The sequence below is a fragment of the Rhinopithecus roxellana genome, chromosome 3 (assembly GCF_007565055.1).
Source record: "Rhinopithecus roxellana isolate Shanxi Qingling chromosome 3, ASM756505v1, whole genome shotgun sequence".
In the NCBI taxonomy this organism is placed as follows: Eukaryota; Metazoa; Chordata; class Mammalia; order Primates; family Cercopithecidae; genus Rhinopithecus; species Rhinopithecus roxellana.
In genome coordinates this window covers 174238051-174261741 of record NC_044551.1, presented here as the reverse complement: position 1 = coordinate 174261741, position 23691 = coordinate 174238051, and the positions used below count along the sequence as shown (strand labels likewise).

Below are 23691 nucleotides of genomic sequence, written 5' to 3'. Positions count from 1 at the left end.
AAGAAATTTTAAAAATTATTATAGCACATGCTTTTTTTTATTCTTTATTAAATTTACAACTCAAAATTATGTTGCTATTTGTAGTTTATGCCCTCATCTATTTTTCTTACCTAGTTCCCTTTTTAAAACCATATGTAAGATCTTTTAAGCTACTTGCAAATTCTACAGGCAACATTTGTCATTTGATGAGTTGAGAAGTTGGAACATGCATTGGCTCATTGAAGCATTATGTACTATCTAAATGCTGTTTTCTTAAATGTGTAAGAACCTTTGCAGTAAAATAAATACAGCTAAGAAAGCAAACTGTTTTAAAATATTAAAAACAGTTTTTTTTAAGAGCATGCCTTCTCAAATCTGTGATAATGATAATTCCTTACATTTCTAATCACTTTCCATATTTCAGGAGCAAGAGAGATGAGTAACTGGTTAAAATGGGTAATTTTTCTAGCTTCTAAGACAATAACCATTGAGAAGTAATAATAATAATAATAATAATAATAATCAAATAATAATTTGATTTTTATATCATGAAATTTTGAAGCAGTTCTTTTATGCCTTTAAACAAATGCAATTTCTGAGTTTGACTAGAAGGTGTTAATTGAATGTGTTTGTGAAGATTTAAGAGTTATGGACACAGATTATAAGATTTTGTTTATTTGTTTTAACCATCTTTATGCTGTGTGAAAATCTTCAAGGTAAGCACCTTCTGATTCTTCTGTTGTTTTTCATGTGTAGAGCCTTCTCTTCAAAAGGTGTTAGCTGACCACTTTAGCACCTACTATGCAGAAGGGTCAATGAAAGATTGTACAGGGAAATAGCATTTGTTGAGTAACTACTAAATGTCAGGCTCTGAGTTCAGGATCATCATTTAATCTAATCAAAAGCCCATAAAGTAGGTTTTTTTTATTTTGAGATGGAGTCTTGCTCTGCCACCCAGGCTGGAGTACAGTGGCGCGATCTCAGCTCACTGCAACCTCCGCCTCCCGGGTTCAAACAATTTTCCTGTCTCTGCCTTCCGAGTAGCTGGGATTACAAGCGCACACCACCACACTCGGCTAATTTTTTGCATTTTAGTTTGGGGTTTCACTGTGTTGCCCAGGCTGGTCTCAAACTCCTGAGCTCAGGCAATCCTCCCACCTCGGCCTCCCAAAGTGCTGGGATTATAGGCATGAGCCTCCGCACCCGGCCTAAAGTAGGTATTATTATTGTTACTGTTTTATAGGTGAGAAACCAAGATTCAGAGACCTTAAGAAACACCTAGTTAGAGGCAGATATAGAATTCAAATGCAGATGTTTTTGGGACCAAAGTCTGTGTCTTTTCTATTTCGCTAAGTTTATCATGACAGTGTTCTAAGACAATATACTACTGGAGATGTAAAGAGAAATAGACATTTCCCCTGCCTTCCAGGAGTATATGCTCAAAATAGTGGAGAAAACATATTCACATGGAAATTATTACTACAAAAATATCATATTCTATTATATGTTTTGAGAAGTGCCCATAAAAGGCTGACAAGGTTTCAAATTAAGACTCTTCTTACTGAATCTACAGGGAGACCTTCTTCCAGAAATATTATTTAAGCATTAAAACCACATCTTTTAAAATGACAACATTTTACTAATGTTCATCCCAGATGAGTAGAATTTGGGGTATATTATTTTACAGGGGGAAAAATACATGCTTTTATGGGTTGTTTTCCTTTTGTTAAAGAATCATACATGAAATGGGATTGGCCAAAATGTACATTTTAACGCTATATTCTTTTTATTCATTTAAGAAACATTATTGAGTAGTAGGCATGTGAGATTTAAGAAACTCAGAGCATCATTTCTGTTCTCAGGGAGCTTACAGTGTATTATGCAGCCTTATTATGAAATGCAGAAGAAGGAAAGAAGGGAGGAAGGCTAAGACAGGCAAAAGCTTGGTTACAGATTGTTCGTCTCTGACTATATAAAACACATAACCAAAGGCATAACCATATATTCAGTGTCATTGTACTGGCCATCCTTCTCTGAAGGATGACCACACAGATCGATTTAGTCTCTTATTTCTTAGATTTTGACTCATTTTTCATTGTGATGAGATTGTCTTAATGGATTCTGAAATAAGAGACAAGGAATCTGTGGACTGAAAGTGAGTTTTGCTTTGTTTTGTTTTGTTTCCTTTTCTTGCATTCCTATGTAACTCCTATGTACTTCCTTAAAATAGATATTGCAATATGATTTCTTCTTGGTGTCATAAAAATTATTTCGGGTGAAATGATAAAAGTTGTAGAAAGTGTTAAAAACTCTAAATACTGTGTTAGAAGATTTTTCTGTAGAAGACTTTCATTGACCTGTGCTTGATGATAAACAATTTTGTAGGTATTTCCTAACTGAACAAATTACTTCTCACTCCCAAATTATCCATGTTTAAAAGGGATAATTAAATTTCAAATGTTTGGAGACATTTTCATGTTTTCTGCATGTTATCTGAATGATAAGGTACCTTGGAAAATGAGGAACAGTCTTTTAAAAGAAACGCTGTAATCGTACATTGATTTTAAATGACCCTGTCACACGTGAAAACAAATCAGATTGTTGCTCTTAATGAGCTTTTCAATTTACTATTCAGTAGATCAGATAAGTGGATTTAAGAGGTAATGATCCTGTTTAGTACTCAAGCTTGACTGTCAGATCCTAGTAGTGGAGAGAAATCCCCAAGGACAAAAGCGTTGACACAGTTCTAGATGGGATAATGGGAATCAAAGCTAATGGATGATAAAAGGAATGGTGCAAGTTACAAGGATAATTGTGGATTAAAGCACTGCCATGTGTCAATGTTGACTGTTTTTCTAGTATATTATTGGGTCAGATCTGATCTTTGAGAAACTGTTTTGACAGCAGAACACAGCAGACCTGCCTGCCTAGTTTCCTCCTCTTTTGAATGCCAGGGACACGATAGGAAAACTTCCTTAGGACCCATTGAATTAGAAAGCACATTTTTTAATGTTAAAATGTTTGAAATGTTTAAAATCACATTTTAAAATAAATAATAAAATAATTAAAACAAAAATTATATTATTTCTGAGTTTTGCCATAAAAATAGGCATTTATAATGTCTTGAAAATGTAAAATTTGATTTTACAAAAGTCCACTGTAGTTATGTTATCAAAAACAAGAAAATTAACCAGTAAAGATATAAATACAATAAGAAGAAAATAAGTGATTTGAGATAATGCCTGCTATGTCATGGAATTTATTATTAATTTCATTTATCTATAAAAATGATCCTGTATACCATCAAAGAATTTGTGCTTTGAGTTGTAGTTTAAACATACTCATTCATACTTTCATCTTTGTTAAACAAACGTGCCTTTTAAATTCCAGTCAGAGTTAAGGGCACACAGTCTCTGGCCCTGGAACTGAGCAAGTGGGCAAAGCAGGGCACACAGTAGGGTGTCTGATCCCTACTGTTAGTTGATTTTATAAAACTGGGCTTATTTTAAGGATTGCTTTTGACGAGGGTGCCACTAAAATAAAATTAAAAGACAATTGCTATAATCAGTTACTAAATATTCAAGCTGTTCTCTCTAGCTACTTTTCTTTTTCTGTTGTAATTTATGATTCTATGTATTTTATACATAGAATCCAATATATGCTTAATGGGAAAAGTCATTTTTCTTTCTTTGTGTAATATTCACATTATAAAATAGTCCTAGTAGATCCAGACCGTGTCTTTTGCCACTGCACATTAAAAACACATCGTATTCACTTGACAAATATTGCCTTAGGTGCGATATTAGGGACACAAAGAATAAGGCATAGTGTCACCCCTCAAGAAGCACTCAGTGTAATGAGGGAAATTGACATTCAAACAGTTACAGTGTGAAAAGTGCCATGATAGAGGAGTGGACTGGATGTTGTGGGAACATAAAGGAGAGTTCAAATCACTGTGCCTAGGAAGACTTCAGAGGAGAGACTTTTGAATGAGTATGAGGGGAAAAAGAGGAAGAAGGCTGATTGAGGCAAAATGACCAGCACATGAACGTATAAAAATCTGAAATTGCATGAGATGCCTCAGTGATCCATCAGCATTTTATTGTGGCTTGAGGTTGAGGGAAATGTGGAAGATGAGGTAGGTTGAGGCCAAGTTGTCAAATGCTTTGTGTGCCATCAATCATGTTGATACCAGGTTTTCCAAGGGACCCAATATGTATACTTCTATATATGAGAGAGGTTTTGCATCATGGTGAGCTTAGGGAAACTTTCCATTCTACATATCATTCTTCATTTGAGCCCTCTTTGTGCCTAAAGGTTTGTGATTATTGAGGATTGTTGGTAAGTAACTTCTCTAGATTCTCTCTCCTTAGCTCCCTCTTTCCCCCAAACATCTTACAAGCAACAATGGTCACTTCAATCTAGTAAGAGATGAAGGCCTACTCTCATGGGCAAAGCCACAGACATATATTCATTGAAATGCTTTTCTGTAGGGCTTAGAAGTTAGTAGGTAAGGCAGCAGGAATTTGAATCTCAATCTCTCTCTCTCTCTTTCTCTCTCTCTCTCTTCCGCAGCTTCTCCTCCCCACCATTCAGCCCCTCCTTCTTTCTGTCACCCTTTACACCTAACCCCTCCTTCTCTCCCTCTGATTGACTCCATCAGCCTGAGGAGAAACCTTCCAGACACAGGACTCAGGTTGAAAGTCTGGAACACAACCTGCTGGTTTAAATGGTGTTTAAAATACAGAAAAGAAATTTCTACAATGGCAGCTTTCGTCCCCTTTGTGACCCTATAGCTCTGGGTGATTTGTGTTGCCCCTGTGATTTTTATCTTACCTTCATGACCTATGGCGGTGTATCAAACTTGTTTTCAGATATAAAAAAAAAAAAAGACAGAGGGAGTAGAAGCTATGTTGCTGTACATGAGAAGTAGGCAGATTAGGAGAAAGTGAGAGAACACAATCATAGAGGATCAAATCACAGAAGAGAAATCCCATACAGCTGGTGTCTGGCAGGGATAACCTGGAATCACACCAGAGCGTCAGGGAGTATGGAGGTGTCAACCCACCTCTCAGCTTTGCCAGGCTAGTAAGGAGTATAAGTGGCATTTTCCCACTTGAAATGGGGTATGTGTTTATAAGCTCAATGTGGCTTGGATTGAGACTGAAATGTTGCACCCCAAACTCTGCAACCAACACTCCCTAATTGGAAGCTTAGTGGATTCCCAGGCCCTGATGTTTTCAACAGAGAATCCCTGAGCTTGGGATTTCAGTGTCAGCATGAAAAGTAAGACCTACCTGTATATTTGGGGAAGCTTAATTAGGTAATATTTGAGGAGAATTTCTCTTAAGTTCTTTAACTTCCTTTGATTTTTTAAAATCCTTATTTTTATAACTGCCTTAAATAATCCTGAAATGGTTAATATTTTACTGAAATCTAGAATAGGTGGAAAATTTTTAAGTGTTGGAGCCTTTTGTTGAAGTACTCTACTTTCCAGCCCTTTGCATACTTACTCCTGTCTTCAAGAAAGGGGTGGTCTACCACTTTGAGGGAAAAAAAATGTAGGTGGTGTGGTGGGAGCAAAATGGATATATGGGTGTGTTTGTGTGTAAGCGTTTATATATTTCAAAATAGGAGCTTTCTGGAGGAAAAAGTTAGCAAATTTTAAAATTATAAGATTCTTTTTTAAAAATTCATTTGCTCCCTCACCCACTCCCTACTTCAATGTGGATACAACAGTGCATTAAATCTTATGTTTGTTCAATTTGAATAGTCTTTTGAAAATATATGTTAATAATAAAGCTTTTAACAATGAAGTGTTTTAATGCAGGTATATGCTTGTATGTCAGAAGTCTTAGGAATAACAGATGACAACCACGTTCTAGAAACATTCGTGACAAAAATGTGAGTTCTTGTTTTGGTCTTTGATTTTTCTTTTGTTGTTGTTTTAAATGTAATAGATCTTTTTACTGTATTTAAATCTTTTTATATATTAGTTTTTTAAATAAAAGACCTAAAATTATGTTTTAATTGTTAGAATATTAGCATTGTTCTTAACTGAAACTTAATTTCACATATTGAAAACTCACCATCCAAAGGACATTGTAATTTGTCAAGTTTCCATACAACTGGAGTGTGCAGCATCAGATGATGACTTTAAAAGATTTACAGACCTTGACTCTTCAGATCAATTGGGCAGCATTTTTTTTTTAATTTAAAAAGAAAAACACCTGTATATTTGATTTGAAAGACCACATGAAGAGATTATTGCAAATTGAAATCTTTGAAAGAGGTCTGATAGGGCATTCATTAGTTCTAAGAGAAACCTATGTCTGGCAGAGACATATTCATGGAAACTGTCCTTATGTTGGACTTACAATATTAGCAGAATAAACTAGTTTCTAGTCACAGACATAACTTTGTACCCATAGCCAAACTTGCATGCCTCCACCTGGCACCCCGCTTTATCTGTGTAACAGACAAACAACACTGTCTTGATTGCAGAGAACAAAGTTAGATAAACAGTTATGATCATAAGAAGTGAGTTTTGGAGCCACAGATTGATGGTTCATTATTTGGCAGTAACAGTGAGCCTCTGGCTTTCTTTGTGACTCCTGCTTTTCCTCCCTATGTTTTGGGTACAAACTTGATGTTTTCCGGTGAAACACTTAGACAACTTTTTAATTTACAAAACTAAATATATAGAATTATACACCATTTGGAGTGTGGTATTCACTGTAGATTGCATATAATTTTGAATATGCTATAGAAAGAATAGAAAATGTTTTTGAGCCTGTTTTTCACTTTCAAAATATTTGTGACTTAGGTCATCAAACTTACATAAATTTATGTGTATTCTCTGATTCTCCCTAGACAAACAAATAACTTACTTATAATTAAAGACTTTTTTTCATATTTAGTGTTACAAATCTTAAATACTGGGGAAGATGTGAGCCTGTAATTTCAAGGACTCTTCAGTTCCTAAATGACCTTTCTGTTGGATATCCTTTTCACTGTATATCTGACATTATGTATAAACAACCTAGCAAATGCATTTAATTTACCAGGTATTTTTCTTGTTTATAATTTTTGCAATTTTTTTAAATAAAAAGTTCTTTCATTTATTCTTATCTGTAAATGCATGTTTTTGAAAGGTTTTAATTAGCTGTATACTATGAAGCATTTAGTCGGAATCACTGTTGAATTTATATGGACATATAGATTCCTAAGTAGTTACAGTTATATTTATACTCACCCAGGCTAATAAATGGTTATATAAGAAAGTATGCAACCACATATATTTTAGTTCATGCTTTTTTGTATTTGTCAGAAATTCGTGTCCTAAAAGAAAGTATGTAACTTAATTTTAAGGAGGTCAAAGTATTCCAAAAATATTACCTTAGAAAAACTACATTCCTATGAGTAAATGTATCTATAATATTCTTCAGTTGAAAAGAACATCATTTTCATTAGTTGAAAGGCACAGTAGAGTAATACAAAGAAAATGATATGCTTTTGACCATTTCTTTGATTATTGCCCCCACCAAATCAACATCTAATCTAATCTAAAATAAGATTTCCCATTATACATTAAATGTTTAGATTTCTCTGTCTGGCAGGTTTTTAAAATTCTAAAACCAAGAATCTTCTTCCTAAATTATAGTTGACAGTATTGTCATATTTCTAAAAACTAGAGAGAATCATGTAGATTGTCTTTTCTATGTTAGCTATCAAATATATAGGACTTGTGAAAGATAAGTGTTGGATTAGTTAATCACTAAGATTAACTGATCTTTTAATATGAGGACAGATTCTGAAAATGGTAGCATTGGATAGAAACCTTTAATGCAGGTTCATTCCAGGAATATGTTTATGTTAGTTAAGTTTAAAATTGTATTCCTTGGTAAACCATAAAAGATTTCCAAAGTATTAGACACCCACTTTTGTGCTGGAATTTAATATGCAACTTTTTATTGGAAAATAATCGTCCTTGTCTGGCAAAATCCACCATGCAATATTTCTGTTAGTAGGTATAATGCAATAAAGACAGGGAGGGCTATTTATCACTGCAAATTTTGAGGATTTCAGGATTCTTTTTATTATTTTAATATATTTCTTTGATATTAAATCAGAAAAATGATAAATTACACCTGTCCAGGCTGTTTTTCCTTTTTACTGGAAAGTGATGTACAACCCAATTCCAATGGTCATTTGGCTTTTTAAGATATGTATTTTTTCTTATTAAAAAAAAACTCAACCCATATTTTTTTTCTAATAATAATGCTGAAATACTCTTTATTTCTAACATATGAAGTGGCTTATAAGTACTTCCTAGTATTGCAAACTCTGGCCTTTTCACAATGAATTACTTTGAGAGCATATTATCTGCAAAGAAGCCTCAGTTATTTTATAGCATATATCTATTGTTTAGATTTACCCTATTTTTTAGGTTGAAATTGATATTTAGTATAAAATTAATTTGATTTGTATTCTTTTAGCTTAATTTGCGTAATGCCTAATTTATTTGTGTCTGCTATGTAAGATCTTTTTTCTATCCTATTAAACCTGTTATATATTCTTTAATTCAAATAATATAGCCTTTTATTTTACATGCTGTTTATTGCTTTTGAGTACTTCTTGAAGTAAATAAAAAATCATATTTTCAGAAAACTTACTAGATAAAAGTTTAAAAGCTATAATATTTTAAACCAGGGTATAGGAATGATTTCAACATGAGTACATTGATTTATATTTTTTAGCAATTATTTCAGGTTTGCATATTTAGAAATATATATTAGTTCAATTTGATTTCAGTGCTCAGTTATTTGAATTATAAATCATTATGTCCCTTCTAGCTGATCAGTCATGAAATATCTTTGAATTCATTTACATAATGGAATATGTGAGTGGTGTATCTGTTTTTAGTGCAGTTACTGGTTACCTAATGCATGTTTTGTTTTTCCAATCGATTTCTTTATTATAATATGTTTTTCAGTCTTGATTTTAAAGCAATATATTATTTCTGTATTGGGAATAAGATGGCATTCTTCAGCAATAGAAACACTTATGCAAGATCAAAATCATCACCTATAGGCCCTTGTTAATGGAAATCTGTTTGTATGTTAATATTCAAAATATTTTTATTTAAAATATTAGAAGTAAATGAAAAGCATGTTATCTCACTATGAGGTTTTTTAATGTTCTTTGTTTATAGTACATGTCTTCAGATATTTTCTGTTTTATTTTTTCTATTTTATCTGCTTCAGATGAACCTTACTCAGTGTTAATGGTGCTCAAAGCCAGTCTCTGAACTTTGGTGTTCTTTTATCTGACCACTTGTTAGAAATTGAAATCACAGAAGACCCCATTTTTAGGAAGTATTAAAAAGCCTTTGGTTGCCTTAAAGCAGTAGTCTCAGACTTTAGTGAGCATCAGAATGTGAGTGCTTTTTAAAACACAAAGTATTAGGCCCCACTCCCCAGAGTTTCTCTTTCAGGAAGTGTTAGGCCTGGGCCTGAGAATTGTAGTTTTCACAAGCCTCCGGTTAAGTTGGTGGCTCCAGGACCATACTTTGAGAACCTCTGCCTTTAGGTAGTTAGAAAATAGAGCTGCATTGTATGTCCTGAGCAGAAAAGTCTGGTACTTCTGTCACAGACACTTTTTCATAGGACTTCGTAAGACTCACTAGACTCACATTTTTAGGGATAGTCTAGTTCCTAAATAACGATGTGGGGTGTAAATCCCCGGATTATAACTGGGTCCCGAATTGTAACTGGGTGGCTGTTGCATTTTACCCCAAAATTGCTGTTTGCCAAATTTGAAACTTTTCAAATTGGTAAGATTATTGTTATTTTAAAATCCAGTGACCTTTTTGACAGAAAGTTTATGTTTTCCCATCAGATTCATTACATGGGTGTTTATAATAAATTTAGCAAATACATTTGAGTAACTGTTTAACATACTCTTTATATTTTCAAGACTAAAGTCCAAGAATTTCTGATTAAATAGCTTTTTTGAACAGGCACAGAGCTGAAATGGCTCTGTACAGAGCCAGCCCTCTATGTTCTGTGTTCACGTTCAGTACTTGGGGATCTTTCCCTTCTTTGAAATGTTTCCTGGTCAGAAATTTTAGTTTCTATCTAAATGGGAAAAGGGTGAGATTGTTCAAATGATTGGAACAGGGAAGCTTCTGGGAAAACTGGAGCGAGAATAAGGGTCATACAGAGCAATCAAGTAAACTTATTTTAAATCCTGAAAACGGAGAACAGTATCACATTTTATCCAAAATTCTGTTTGTTTGTTAATCATTATTTCAAGTTTTTGTTCTTTTGAAAGATAATTGATCAGTATTTATTCTGCAATTTATTGTGTACTCAAATTTGTAGCAGTTAACATGCTCCACTTGGGTTTCAGAAAGGAAATTTCATTCTCTATCAGGCCCTCTGTTGGTAGTTGGCCTTTATTACATAATCATCAAACATGGGAAAACTAAAAATATCTAGAGAGTGTGTGTGTGTGTGTGTGTGTGTGTGTGTGTGTGTGTGTGTGTGTGTGTGTTTTGAAGTCCTTTTTATAATATACTTTAAGTTCTGGGATACATGTGCAGAACATAGAGGTTTGTTACATAGGTATACACGTGCCGTGGTAGTTTGCTGCACCTATCAACCCATCATCTACATTAGGTATTTCTCCTAATGCTATCCCTCCCCTAGCCCCGCAAACCCCCAACAGGCCCCCGTGTGTGATGTTCCCCTCCCTGTGTCCGTGTGTTCTCATTGTTCAGCTCCCACTTACAAGTGAGAACATGTGGTATTTGGTTTTCTGTTCCTGTGTTAGTTTGCTGAGAAGGATGGTTTCCTGCTTCATCCATGTCCCTGCAAAGAACATGAACTCATCCTTTTTTATGGCTGCATAGTATTCCATGGTGTATATGTGGCACATTTTCTTTATCCAGTCTGTCATTGATGGGCATTTGGGTTGGTTCCAAGTCTTCACCATTGTGAATAATGCTGCAATAAACATACGTGTGCATGTGTCTTTATAGTAGAATGATTTGTCATCCTTTGGGTATATACCCAGTAATGGGATTGCTGGGTCAAATGGTATATCTGGTTCTAGATCCCTGAGGAATTGCCACAGTGGTTGAACTAATTTATGCTCCCACCAACACTGTGAAAGCTATTTCTCCACATCCTCTCCAGCATCTGTTCTTTCCTGACTTTTTAATGATCACTGATCATCAGAGTGAACAGGCAACCTAAAGAATGGGAGAAAATTTTTTAAATCTCTCCATCTGACAAAGGGCTAATATCCAGAATCTACAAGGAACTTAAACAAATTTACAAGAAAAAAACAACCCCATCAAAAAGTGGGCGATGGATATGAACAGACAGTTCTCAAAAGAAGACATTTATCTAGCCAACATACATATGAAATAAAGCTCATCACCATTGGTCACTAGAGAAATGCAAATCAAAACTACAATGAGTACCAATATCTAGCTTTTTAAAATCAGACTCTATAAGAGACTTCCACATTAGTTTTTGAGTTTATCCAAACTTTATTTTTTTACCTTATTGATACTGTTAACCTCAACAGTTCTCAAGATTAATGACTTCTCCATGTTATTGCAAGGCCAGCTACATAATTTGCAGGGCCCACCTCAAAAAGAAGAATGTGAGGTTACTTGTTCAAAAAATATTAAGAATTTCAAGACCTCAACAGCAAAGCATTAAACCATGAAGAGGCTCTTCTAGGCACAGGGTCGCCTATGCAAGTGTACAGCCCACATGCCTATGGAGCTGGCTCTGGTTTTGTTTGGTATAAATAAATAATTCCTTCCATTTGGCCTCAGACTGACTCTCTAAGATTGTCCCCTTAAGTTCCTGTACACCTGAATTTGGTGAATGTAAGTCCCATCCATATATATCATAAATCTATTTATCTACTAGTTTATTTCAGTCATTTTCATTTCTACAAGCCAAAGAATCTGTTTTCTTTCAAAGTCACTTGATGACCATGAAAATTTTATTTTTCACCCCTACCTTTCCCAGCTTCATGTGTCTTTCTTTTGCTTGCTTGTTTTAAGTACAATAATTAGAACTTCATCCTTATCTAGAGTTAACATTAGTAAGACTAAAATAGTGATTTTTAAATTTAATTCCATACTCATCTTGAATCTTACTGGCCTCTTTCACAAATATTTATTAAGCATTTGCTAAGTACACGGCAAAAGGACAAATAAAACATAGACCCTGCCCTAATGGATTTTAAATTCTGACAGAATTGACACTGATTCCAAACTTCCTTTTCTATATTGCTCCAAAGAGCTTAAAGTCAGTTGTTTTATTATTATAGTTTCTTTTTCTTCTGTTTAAATTTAACTCAGATAAATTACATACTAATTTTCTGAAAATCTGCACATTAAAAATAATGTGGGTATGTGACATTGTGATATGGCTGATTTGAGGGAGCCCCTTTTATTTGAGGTCATTTAGACATAAGCTTATAGATAAACCATTAAGTATGCGACTTTTAAACTTTACTAAGTAGTGTGCAAACCAGACATCCTCACATCTGTTTCTGACCTTCCCACCATTTGGGTATGAATCCTGAATGTGGTGTCAGGAAGGAGTAGAGAATGAGAGATGACGCAAAGGGCAAGAACGAAACAAGGGTGAAGGATGAAAGTAAAATTGTTTATGTCTGTTACAGTAACTATTTAGCAATAAACAGTAATATTTCTGCTTTTGTGAAACAATATTAAAATGCATTGCTTTATTTTACTGAATACCACCATCTCCAGATGGTTTGTGAGAATGTTAAATGAAACTAGTTTCAGCTTACATCCCTCAGGCATACTTCTATTAGCATTTTTTATCAGAGGAAATGTTGATTTATTTCATTGTTTTCTCTCTATCAGCCATAGAAAAGTCATCCCATAATTTATCTCCTCTGTTTGTTTGTACACTAGAATCAGGTGTAGAATCCTCCATATTCCCCTTCTGTAGACCTTCACCAATTTCTTTAGATTTTTGTTTCACAAAATTACGTACCTTGAGTATTGTTTTGATCTGATCATTTCTCTTCCCAAAAGCCCACAATCTCTTCCACTTGCTTCTTAGGTCAAGCAAAATTATTGACTTAAATTTGAGCCCTTTGACGGTACTTGACTTATTGAGTTCCCATAGCTAATTTCCTGATCTTCCATTCGACCACAATTTGTACTTTATACTTGGGCCAAGGAAATTTATTTTACCTACCCCTTGACACCCTTCATTATCTTTCACTGAATCACCACATTTGCCGCTCTCCCTCATTTGACACTTTGTAACTCAATTAGGCTTATTCAATTTTTCAGTCTTGGCTATAGACTTAGTAAAGCCATCATGAAATAGCTTAATCCTTAGTCCTTTAATACTCACTAAATATTAATTTCCTTCATTTTCTTTCAAGTCATGGTTTATTTTTCTTAATATTTTGAACACCTTGTTTTCAATCTATATATCTGGGTATGAATGTTATATTAATATAGTTTAGTATTTGCTGGTCTTGTCTCCTATTAGATTGTAAATTGTTAGAGATTAGGACTTTTTTCTCTTCCTTTATAGTTTCAAAACTTCATACTGTGGGCATTTAGAACTTATTGTTACCCCTTCTGTTCTGTGATTATGCCTTAACTTCAGTTCCTTGTAAATGATGATTAGTATCCCTTAAGATACTTCATTTTGGTTATACCTATTTGGATTTTTTATGTGTATTTTTCTTATTATACTTTAAGTTCTGGGATACATGTACAGAATGTGGAGGTTTGTTACAAAGGCATACACGTGCCGTGGTGGTTTGCTGCACCCATCAACCTGTCATCTACATTAGGTATTTCTCCTAATGCTATCCCTCCCCTAGCCCCCCACCCCCCAACTGGCCCTGGTGTGTGATGTTCCCCTCCCTGTGTCCATGTGTTCTCATTGTTCAACTCCCACTTATGAGTGAGAACATATGGTGTTTGGTTTTCTGTTCCTGTGTTAGTTTGCTGAGAATGATGGTTTCCTGCTTCATCCATGTCCCTACAGAGAACATGAACTCATTTTTTTTTTATGGCTGCATAGTATTCCATTGTGTATATGTGGCACATTTTTTTTATCCAGTCTGTCATTGATGGGCATTTGTTTTGGTTCCAAGTCTTTGCTATTGTGAACAGTGCTGCAATAAACATACATGTGCATGTGTCTTTAGAGGAGAATTATTTATCGTCCTTTGGGTATATACCCAGTAATGGGATTGCTGGGTCAAATGGTATTTCTGGTTCTAGAATCTTGAGGAATCACCACACTGTCTTCCACAGTGATTGAACAAATTTACACTCCCACCAACAGTGTAAAGGCATTCCTATTTCTCCATATCCTCTCCAGCATCTGTTGTTTCCTGAGTTTTTAGTGATCACCATTCTAACTGGCATGAGATAGTATCTCATTGTGGTTTTGATTTGCATTTCTCTAATGACCAGTGATGAAGAGCTTTTTATCATATGATTATTGGTCGCATAAATGTCTTCTTTTGAGAAGTGTCTGTTCATATCCTTTGCCCACTTTTTGATGGGGTTGTTTTTTTCTTGTAAATTTGTTTAAGTTCCTTGTAGATTCTGGATATTAGCCCTTTGTCAGATGGATAGATTGCAAAAATTTTCTCCCATTCTTTAGGTTGCCTGTTCACTCTGATGATAGTTTCTTTTGCTGTGCAGAAGCTCTTTAGTTTAATTAGATCCCATATGTCAATTTTGGCTTTTGTTGCCATTGCTTTTGATGTTTTAGTCATGAAGTCTTTGCCCATGCCTATGTCCTGAATGGTGTTGCCTAGTTTTTCTTCTAGGGTTTTTATGGTTTTAGGTCTTACGTTTAAGTCTTCAGTCCATCTTGTGAATAAATATTGATGTTATTACCCAACTTATCGGAAATGGCCAGATATCATATGAGGATAACCAATTAGTATAGTTTTTGGCCTATATAATCTCCCTTAGTACTTTTATAATGGGTAGTTCTTCCTTCTGTTCTTTTCTTTATATTTGCTTAAAAGGAATTGTGCGTTTGTGTGTCTGTGTGCATGTCTGTGGGTGTGTATGTGTGTGTGTGTATGTCTAGTAGGGTTCATGAGCAAAATTCTACTTTTGAAATAACTAAACTTACATTTCAGTTACTATACTTTGTACGTATAACCTAAGTATGGCAATTTCTGACATGTAATATTGTCATCTGTGAACTTTCTTCTTTCATCAGGATCTAACTCTGTCTGCAAAAAGTATCTGTGAACATGTATGACTTTTAAATATTTGCCCAGATTCAGTATGATTACCCACTCTTTTGTACTTAGTGAATATGATGTATCTAGTACACTACTGTAATTCTAAATCAAATTTTTTCATGTCTTTACACTTCTGTAAATAGGATATATCTTATAATTGATGGTATTTTTAAGTACTTTTTCTTAGTAGTACATATTATATTGATTTTTTTGTTTTACAATCAGTGGTGTTTTAGATTTGATGAAATGTGGTAAATAGTCAGAAAAGGCCTGATACTGTGAATTGAAGTCATACTTGGTGATACTGTGTCGAGCAGCTACTGAATTGTGTAGTACTCCTGTAACCTAAGAAAGCAGTTCATTCTCAATTTAGTTATCCTCCTTTTCAAAGGATACAGATTTTCAGAATTTTCAGCCATCTTACAAGATTATTTTCTTGTTTCTCTTTATGTGTTATCCTAGCTATCAATAAGACTATCTTCACCCTCTTCACTGTTGTCATAACTGTATGGCTAGAGACAGGGATTTTCTGAGAATTCGGTTTAATGGGTTACTGCCAGCCAGACTATAGAGTTTGCTCAATCCTGGATGTGATGCTGGCTCATTAATGAATTGGTCCCTCCTAAAATAAAATGTTTCCCTGTCCCTTCTGGGACTTGATTCCGATTTCAATTGTATTTCAAGGAGCAAATGATCTCTAGAGGAGAACTAGTCTCTTTAAAATCAAATGGATCTGATATACCCTAATGAAAAGACCCTATGCTTTAGAGACAGACAGATCTGGATTTGAATTGTGACTCTTCTGTTGACATGTTCCGTACCTTATGTTTCCTATATTAATTTTATTCACTCTCAAGACTTCTAGTACTGTTGCTACTGTTACTGTTACCACCATTACCAGGTTTACTGCTAAGAGGTGTTTTGAATAGACCTCTGAAATCTAACTTAGTGTTGCCATAATTTATCTAATGCTCCACCCAGCCAAAATGGCACAACTCAGATGAACCCTAGTCTCTTAGAGAAGAATAAGATCAGAGTGTAAAGATCATAAAGATGACGTGTTCATTTGCCTTTTTTAACATTACAGACCCACTTAAGAGCCATAACTAGCTTTGAATTGAATTTCTATAAGAGAACATAAATATTCAGGTGAACTCTCATTTTTTTCTTTATTGAAAAATGTAAAAATTCATTCTTAATCATTTTTTTCTTTGGAATGTAATTAAAAGGCAGTGAGGCTGGCCTTGGTACAAAGTGCACAGATGCCGTTCTGCAGAAAATGTGTCTTTGACAGATGAGATTCTTCCTGTGAATGTTCTGTTTATTGCTTTCATAAATATTCTATTGTCAAAACATGACTTGCTGTTTATTAACAGCACTGACAGGAAGATTCCTATTAATGGCAGCATTCTTATTACTCATAGACCCTGTCACTTTTAACTTTGCAATTTTAAGAGAATTCTATTTGGTAATTACTTAAGATATTTCTAAGTTTATTGATCCTACCCCTGTTTAACTGAGTGAAGTTTGAGTGGCAGGTCTTCAGCCCAGTGACTGACACTGGGAATAATCATCAAATCTGCATCTTTGGAGGCAAGGAAAAACTTGCTACCTGTCAGCCTTGGTCTTGTTGCCCTGCAGCCTGCCAGAAAAACCCAGTGCATTGTGGCCAGCCAGGCACAGTGGATCACTTGAGGTAAGGAGTTCGAGACCAGCATGACCAACATAGTGAAACCCCATCTCTACTAAAAATACAAAAAATTAGCTAGGCGTGGTGACCCATGATTGTAGTCCTGGCTACTCGGGAGGCTGAGGCAGGAGAATCACTTGAACCCGGGGGGGTGGAGGTTGCAGTGAGCTGAGATCACACCACTGCACTCCAGCCTGGGGACAGAGCAAGAGTCTGTCTCAAAAAAAGAAAAAAAAGAAAAACACAGTGCATTGAGCACCTGCTGAGAGCAGTGTAAGAGGGAAAATGCATGGATATCGTCCCTGTCCTTAGAAAGTTTACTGTCTAATACAGATACATGCTAAAATGTAGATACATATTTTAAATAATCAGGTATATGGCTAAGCCAAACATACATGCTTCATATGCAACTGGAATAGCTGCTTTGGAATCAGAGGGACTTGAATATAAATCATACTAATTGTTTATCTTTTGAAAAATTATTTAACTTTTTTTAGTTTATTTCCTTACCTGAAAAATAGAAGTGATACTGTCTATCTCATGGAATTGTGAAAATTAGCCTTGCAAGTTGCACACATTTTGTGAATTCTCTACATCTTTCTTTTTCCGTGATTGATAACTGGCAAAGACATTTGCATTATATGATCCTCAGAACAATCCTGTAAGGTAGCTTGGGCACAGGTTTCATCCTCATTTGTTGGAGAGAGAAACTTAGGCTGAGACAGGCTAAGTTTATTACTTGGATTCATTGAATGGTATAGTCAAGCCCAGGTCTCCTGACTCGTGTTCCAATGTGTTTTCCACTCTTTGATACCCATGCCTGAGTGACTAAAATTTAGAATTATACTTTTCAGTGCCCCTGTGCAGAGGCAGTAGACTGAGTCATATATTTGGAGATGATGTGAAGGAAAAAGAAAGCCAGTGTTTTCCTTGTGATATGAATGGAACCATATAAGATTATTATAGCCTTCAAGAAAGGCATGAGTGGGTGTTAGGGAATGGCCGAGAGATGCTCTAGCTGTGGTAGAAACACATGACTATGGTAGAGTAAGAGAAGAGGGTATTTGCATACTGAGTAGATGTGTTTAGAATCCACATCATACCTGAAATTATTTAGGCCTATTTAGGCCTTGTATTCATGTTTCCAATTTCTTAACTTCATACTCCTTCTAAGTTGAACTGTTCAGGTGATAATGTGGTACAGCAGAAAGAACATGGCCTTTGGAACCAAACTACAGTTCAAATCTCAGCACTGTCAATCCATGGCTGTATAACCTTGGGCAAGCAACTTAATTTCTCTTAGCTCCTGTTTCATTATTTATGGATTAAAAATAATAATCAATACTTAACAGTATAATTGTGAAGATTAGGTGAATTAACATATGAAAAATGCCTTTTACATACTAGGCACTTGAGAAATATTAGTTCCTTTAAGCTGACCTTCTATACTTGATGACATGCAGTCAGCTATATCCTCCTAATTATATTCTGATCTTAGATTTCTACTAAGAGAGCTCACTGTTTCTTAGAATTGAGTAATTTTCTCTTTTTTGATAGCCTATTATGGGTCTTTTATAATTATTTCATTATGAAATAACATTAAGTAAGTAGAAGTTCACAAGTTACACCCAAAATATAAAAAGGGGTCAGTTTTAATTTTCCACTATCAAGACTTTAATAGTAAAAGAGTTCTTGTCTTAATTATAAAATTCATTCTTTCTTTCCATAACTAGAATATATATAAGATAGAAAAGTAATTGCATTGGTTAATAATAGATTATCATTCTTAACAAAAGGAAAGACATTTCTATAGGAATGCTCTTTAGAAATTATATTTATTTTTTATAAGTAGAAATTGATGCCACTACAGTTCACTGTTACTTTGTGATTTATTACATACTGATATGACAAATATATTTCCTTAGAGTCCTTAACTTCTATTACCTATATCCTTTTAAAAAAACTTGTGAAGATAGATGCTGTGAAATTCATGCTAAAAAACCACACGGTAAGTCTTATTTCTTTAATTAATGAATAGAATTTTACAAATAGTTGAGGTAAAGCGTTAGTAACTTGGATTACTCTTTTGCTTTCATTAGAGTGAACACTTCCCTTTCCTTGGCATCAGTGACAGTTACAGTCTCAGTGACTTCAGGTGTCGAACAACCTTCTACACAGCGCTCACTCGCCTTCTGATGGTAGATCTAGGTAAGGTTAAGAATTTAAACTCAATAAGGGATCAGCCATACACTTGTGTGAATAAAGAAGTGGAATACTAGTGGGTACAACATGTAACTTATTAGAATTAGCCATTTCGGACAGTTTTCTACAACCTTCTAAGATTTGAGTGTTCACTTGTTAGCATTAGAGCCAAAAGACAAATCTTTGTACTTAAGGTGGCATTTTTCACTTCACGTAACACTTGCACTGATTTTTTATCTCACAGCTTACTTTCTGCCTGTCCTTTGACACTTTGATTTTACTGCTGTGAATCTAGGAATAATCTTAAACAGAGAAAAACTTTACACACAAGTTTTTCTTGCTTGTGTGTAAAGAAGATTTTCGTCATAGTGATGTCTAAGCTAGAGAAAAAGTGGAAATGATGTAACTGTCCAACAGTAGGGAATTGTAAAATTATGGCATGCCCACTTACTTATGGAATGATTGGCACTCAATAAAAATGAATATTTAAAGACAAGGCAATACATGAAATTTTATATTATAACATTAAGTGAAAAGGCAGAGTGTTACACTGGTGCAAATGGTATGACCATGTATGTTGGAGATGGGGGGACAATACTTCAGAAAAGGCTTAAATGGAATTCTTCAAAAATGGTTAGTACATTCATTGTGAAAAACCGTGTAGAGGGTCCTCAGAAAATTCAAAATAAAATGACTATACAATCCAGCAGTCCTACTACTGGGTGTATATGTATCCAAAGGAAATGAAATGAGTATATCAAACTGCTGCGTTACCGTGTTTATTGCATATTCACAATAGCCAGGATATATGGAATCAACCTAAGTGTCCATCCACAGATGAATGGATAAAGAAAATGTGGTATATATACACAATGGAATACTATTCAGCCATAAAAAAGAAAAAAAGTCTGCCATTTGCCACAGTATGGATGAACCTGGAGGATACTATGTTAAGAGAAATAAACCAGGCACAGAGGATAAATACTATATGATATCACTCATATGTGAAATCTGAAAAAGTTGATCTCATAGAACTACAAAGTAGAATGGTGGTTACTAAGAGCTGAGGACTTTGGGTTGATGCTGGTCAAAAGATACAAAGTTTCAGGTAGATAGAAAAAATAAGTTAAAGAGATCTGTTATACATAGATGGTGAGTATAGGTAATAACAATATATTGTATTCTTGAAAAATACTAAGAGAGTGGATGTTAAAGGTTCTCACCACAAAAATGATAACTATAGAGGTAATCCATTTGTCAATTAGTTAGGTTTAGTTACTCTACGTCATACATATGTACCTCAGATATATTGCAGATTTAGTTCCAGACCATCATGATAAAGTGATACAATAAAGCAAGTCACACAGTTTTTGTTTTCCAGTGTATATAAAAGTTAAACTTACTGTACTGTAGTCTATTAAGTGTGTAATATCATGATGTAGATACAATGTACATATCTTAATTTAAAATACTGTATTGCAGCCTGGTGCGGTGGTGGCTCACACCTGTAATCCTAGCACTTTGGGAGGCCGAGGCAGGTGGATCACCTGAGGTCAGGAATTCGAGACCAGCCTGACTAATGTGGTGAAACCCTGTCTCTACTAAAAATACAAAATTAGCCAGGCATGGTGGTGAATGTTTTGTAATCCCAGCTACTTCGGAGGCTGAGGCAGGAGAATTGCTTGAACCCAGGAGACGGAGGTTGCAGTGAGCCAAGATCACGCCACTGCACTCCAGCCTGGGCAACAAGAGCAGAACTCCATCTCAAAAAACAATAAAACTAAATTAAATACTTTATTGCTAAAAAATTCTAGCAACCATCTGAGCTTTCAACGTGTTGTAATCTTTTTCCTGGTGGAAGGTCTGGTCTCGATCAGGGTAGTTGCCCTGCTGACTGATCAGGGTAGTTGCCAAAGTTTGAGGTGGCTGTGGCAATTTCTTAAAATAAGACAACAATGAAATCTGCTGCATCAGTTGACTTCCTTTCACAAAAGATTTCTCTGTAGCATACGATGCTGTTTGATACAATTTGACCCACAGGAGAACTTCTTTAAAAACTGGAGTCAGTCCTCTCAAACTCTGCTGCCGCTTTATCAACTAAGGTTATGTAATATTCTAAATCTTTTGTTATTTCAACAATGTTCACAGCATCTTTACCACAAGTAGATTCCATTTGAAGACACCACTGTATTTGGTCATCCGGAAGAAGCAGCTCCTCATCCATTCAAGTTTTATCACGAGACTGCGGCAGTTCAGTCACATCTTCAGGCTCCGCTTCTAATTATAGGTCTCTTGCTGTTTAAATCACATCTGCAGTTACTTCCTCCCCTGAAGTCTTGAACCCCTCAGAGTCATCCGTGAGAGCTGGAATCAACGTCTTCCAAATTCCTGTTAATGTTGATATTATGACCTCCCCACTGAATCACAAATGTTCTTAGTGGTATCCAGAATGGTGAGTCCTTTCCAGAAGGCTTTTGATTTACTTTTCCCTGATTCATCAGAGGAATCTGTGGCAGCTCTAGCCTTACAAAATCCTTTTTCTGAGCAGTAGGCTTCAACACTGGGCTTAAAATTTTCAGTAATCCATGCCATAAACAGATGTGCTGTCATGCTGTCATCCAGGCTTTGTTGCTCTATTTCTAGAGCACAGGCAGAGTAGATTAAGCATAATCCTTAAGGACCCTAGGATTTTCAAAATGGCAAATGGGCACTGGCATCAACTTCAAGTCACTGTCAGCATTAGCCCCTAATGAGAGAGTCAGCCAGGTCTTGGAAGCTTTGAAGTCAGACATTGACCTCTCCTCTCTAGCTATGAAAGTCCTAGATAGCATCTTCTTCCAATAAAAGGCTGTTTCATCTGCACTGAAAATCTGTTGTTTAAGTGCAGCCACTTTCATCAATGGTCTTAGCTAGATCTTCAGTATAACTCACTGCAGCTTCTCCATCAGCACTTGACTGCTTCACCCTGCACTCTTAGGTTATGGAGGCATCATCTTTCCTTAAACCTCATGAACCAACTTCTGCCAGCTTCTAACTCTTCTTCTGCAACTTCCTCACCTCTCAGCTTTCGTAGAATAGAGTTAGGGCCTTGCTTCGCATTAGGCTTTGGCTTAGGAAATGTTATGGCTGGTATGATTTTCTATGCAGACCAGTAAAACTTTCTTTATATCAGCAGTAAGGTTGTTTCACTTTCTCATTGTGTGTTTTTGCTGTCATTTTAGTTTAATCGCTTTAATTTTCTTCAATAATTTTTCCTTTTCATTCATCACCTGGCTAACTGGTGCAGGAGACCCAGTGTTTGACCGATGAAAGCTTTTAACATGCCTTTCTCAACTGAGCTTAATCATTTCCAGCTTTTGATTTAAAGTGAGAGTTGTGCAGCTCTTCCTTTCACGTGAATACTTGGAGACCATCACAGGGTTATTAATTGGCCTAACATCAATATTGTTGTGTCTCAGAAAATAGAGAGGCCTGAGAAGACGGAGAGATACAGAGGAGTGGCTGGTTTATGGAGCAGTCAGCATACACAATGTGTATCAGTGAAGTTGGCTATCCTATAAGGGCACAATTTGTGGTGCCCCACAACAGTTACAATAGTAACATCAAAGGGTACAGATTACCATAACAGATATAATAATAATGACAAAAGTTTTAAATATTAGTAAAATTATCAAAATGTGGCCCAGAAACACGAAGTAGGTTCGTGATGTTGGCAGAATGATGCCAATAGAATTGCTTGACTCAGGTTTGCCACAAATCTTCAGTTTTTTTTAAAAAAAAAAAAAAGTGTAGTATCTGTGAAGCACAATAAAACAAGGCCTGTCTATATACTTAAAAACCTGTTGTATACAACAAATAACATAAAATTTTATCTGTAAATTTAAAAAATAATTTAAAATGCTAAATGTTGACTTTGGGTTGTAGCATGTAGGTAATTTTTTCTAGTTCTGATCATTTGAATTTTTTTAGTGTGTTCTTTTTATAATGGTAAAAATTAACTTATTTTTAAAATTTGTTACTAAAAAGCTAAAGTTAGTGAGAGGTATTTACAGATGGGCAGTACCTTAGGATGGGCACTTAAGCTTCTTTGTAGTGACTATGTTACTCTAGATTCCCATTTCTCATATTTGAATACTGCAACTTAGACCAGTTATACATGAGAGGGTTCAGTCAGTGAGAATATCATCCTTAGACAATATAGTACCAATAATACTTTTTTTTGTTTATCTTGCAGTCTATTAATACATCTACTTAAATATGAATATTTAAAAACATATTCATACAAACAGAAGAAAAATAATTTTATTTTGCACATAAAAGGCATTGAATTTTGAAATGGAAAGGGGACCACACCCCTCTATATTTCATGTTTTTTTCCCTGCTTTGCCACAGACTAAATCACCAGAAAGACAAACTGCCAAAAGTTGAGAGAAATGCAACTAGAATGATTAAAGAGCTTAGTGGGATTGATTTCTAAGGAAAGATTAAAAGAACCATGTATGTATAACTTGGCTAAGTGACAA

At 35.1% G+C, this 23691-nt stretch overlaps 1 protein-coding gene across 1 annotated transcript in view; it reads left to right on the top strand.

Moving 5' to 3' along the window:
- Positions 1–23691, top strand: part of RANBP17 (RAN binding protein 17) — a 434944-nt gene that overhangs the window by 296217 nt on the left and 115036 nt on the right. The window contains exons 15-18 of the mRNA XM_030927988.1: positions 5810–5883; positions 6900–6980; positions 18911–18974; positions 19066–19174. Of these exons, the coding sequence (XP_030783848.1) occupies positions 5810–5883; positions 6900–6980; positions 18911–18974; positions 19066–19174 (328 nt within the window). The remainder of the gene's footprint in view (positions 1–5809; positions 5884–6899; positions 6981–18910; positions 18975–19065; positions 19175–23691) is intronic.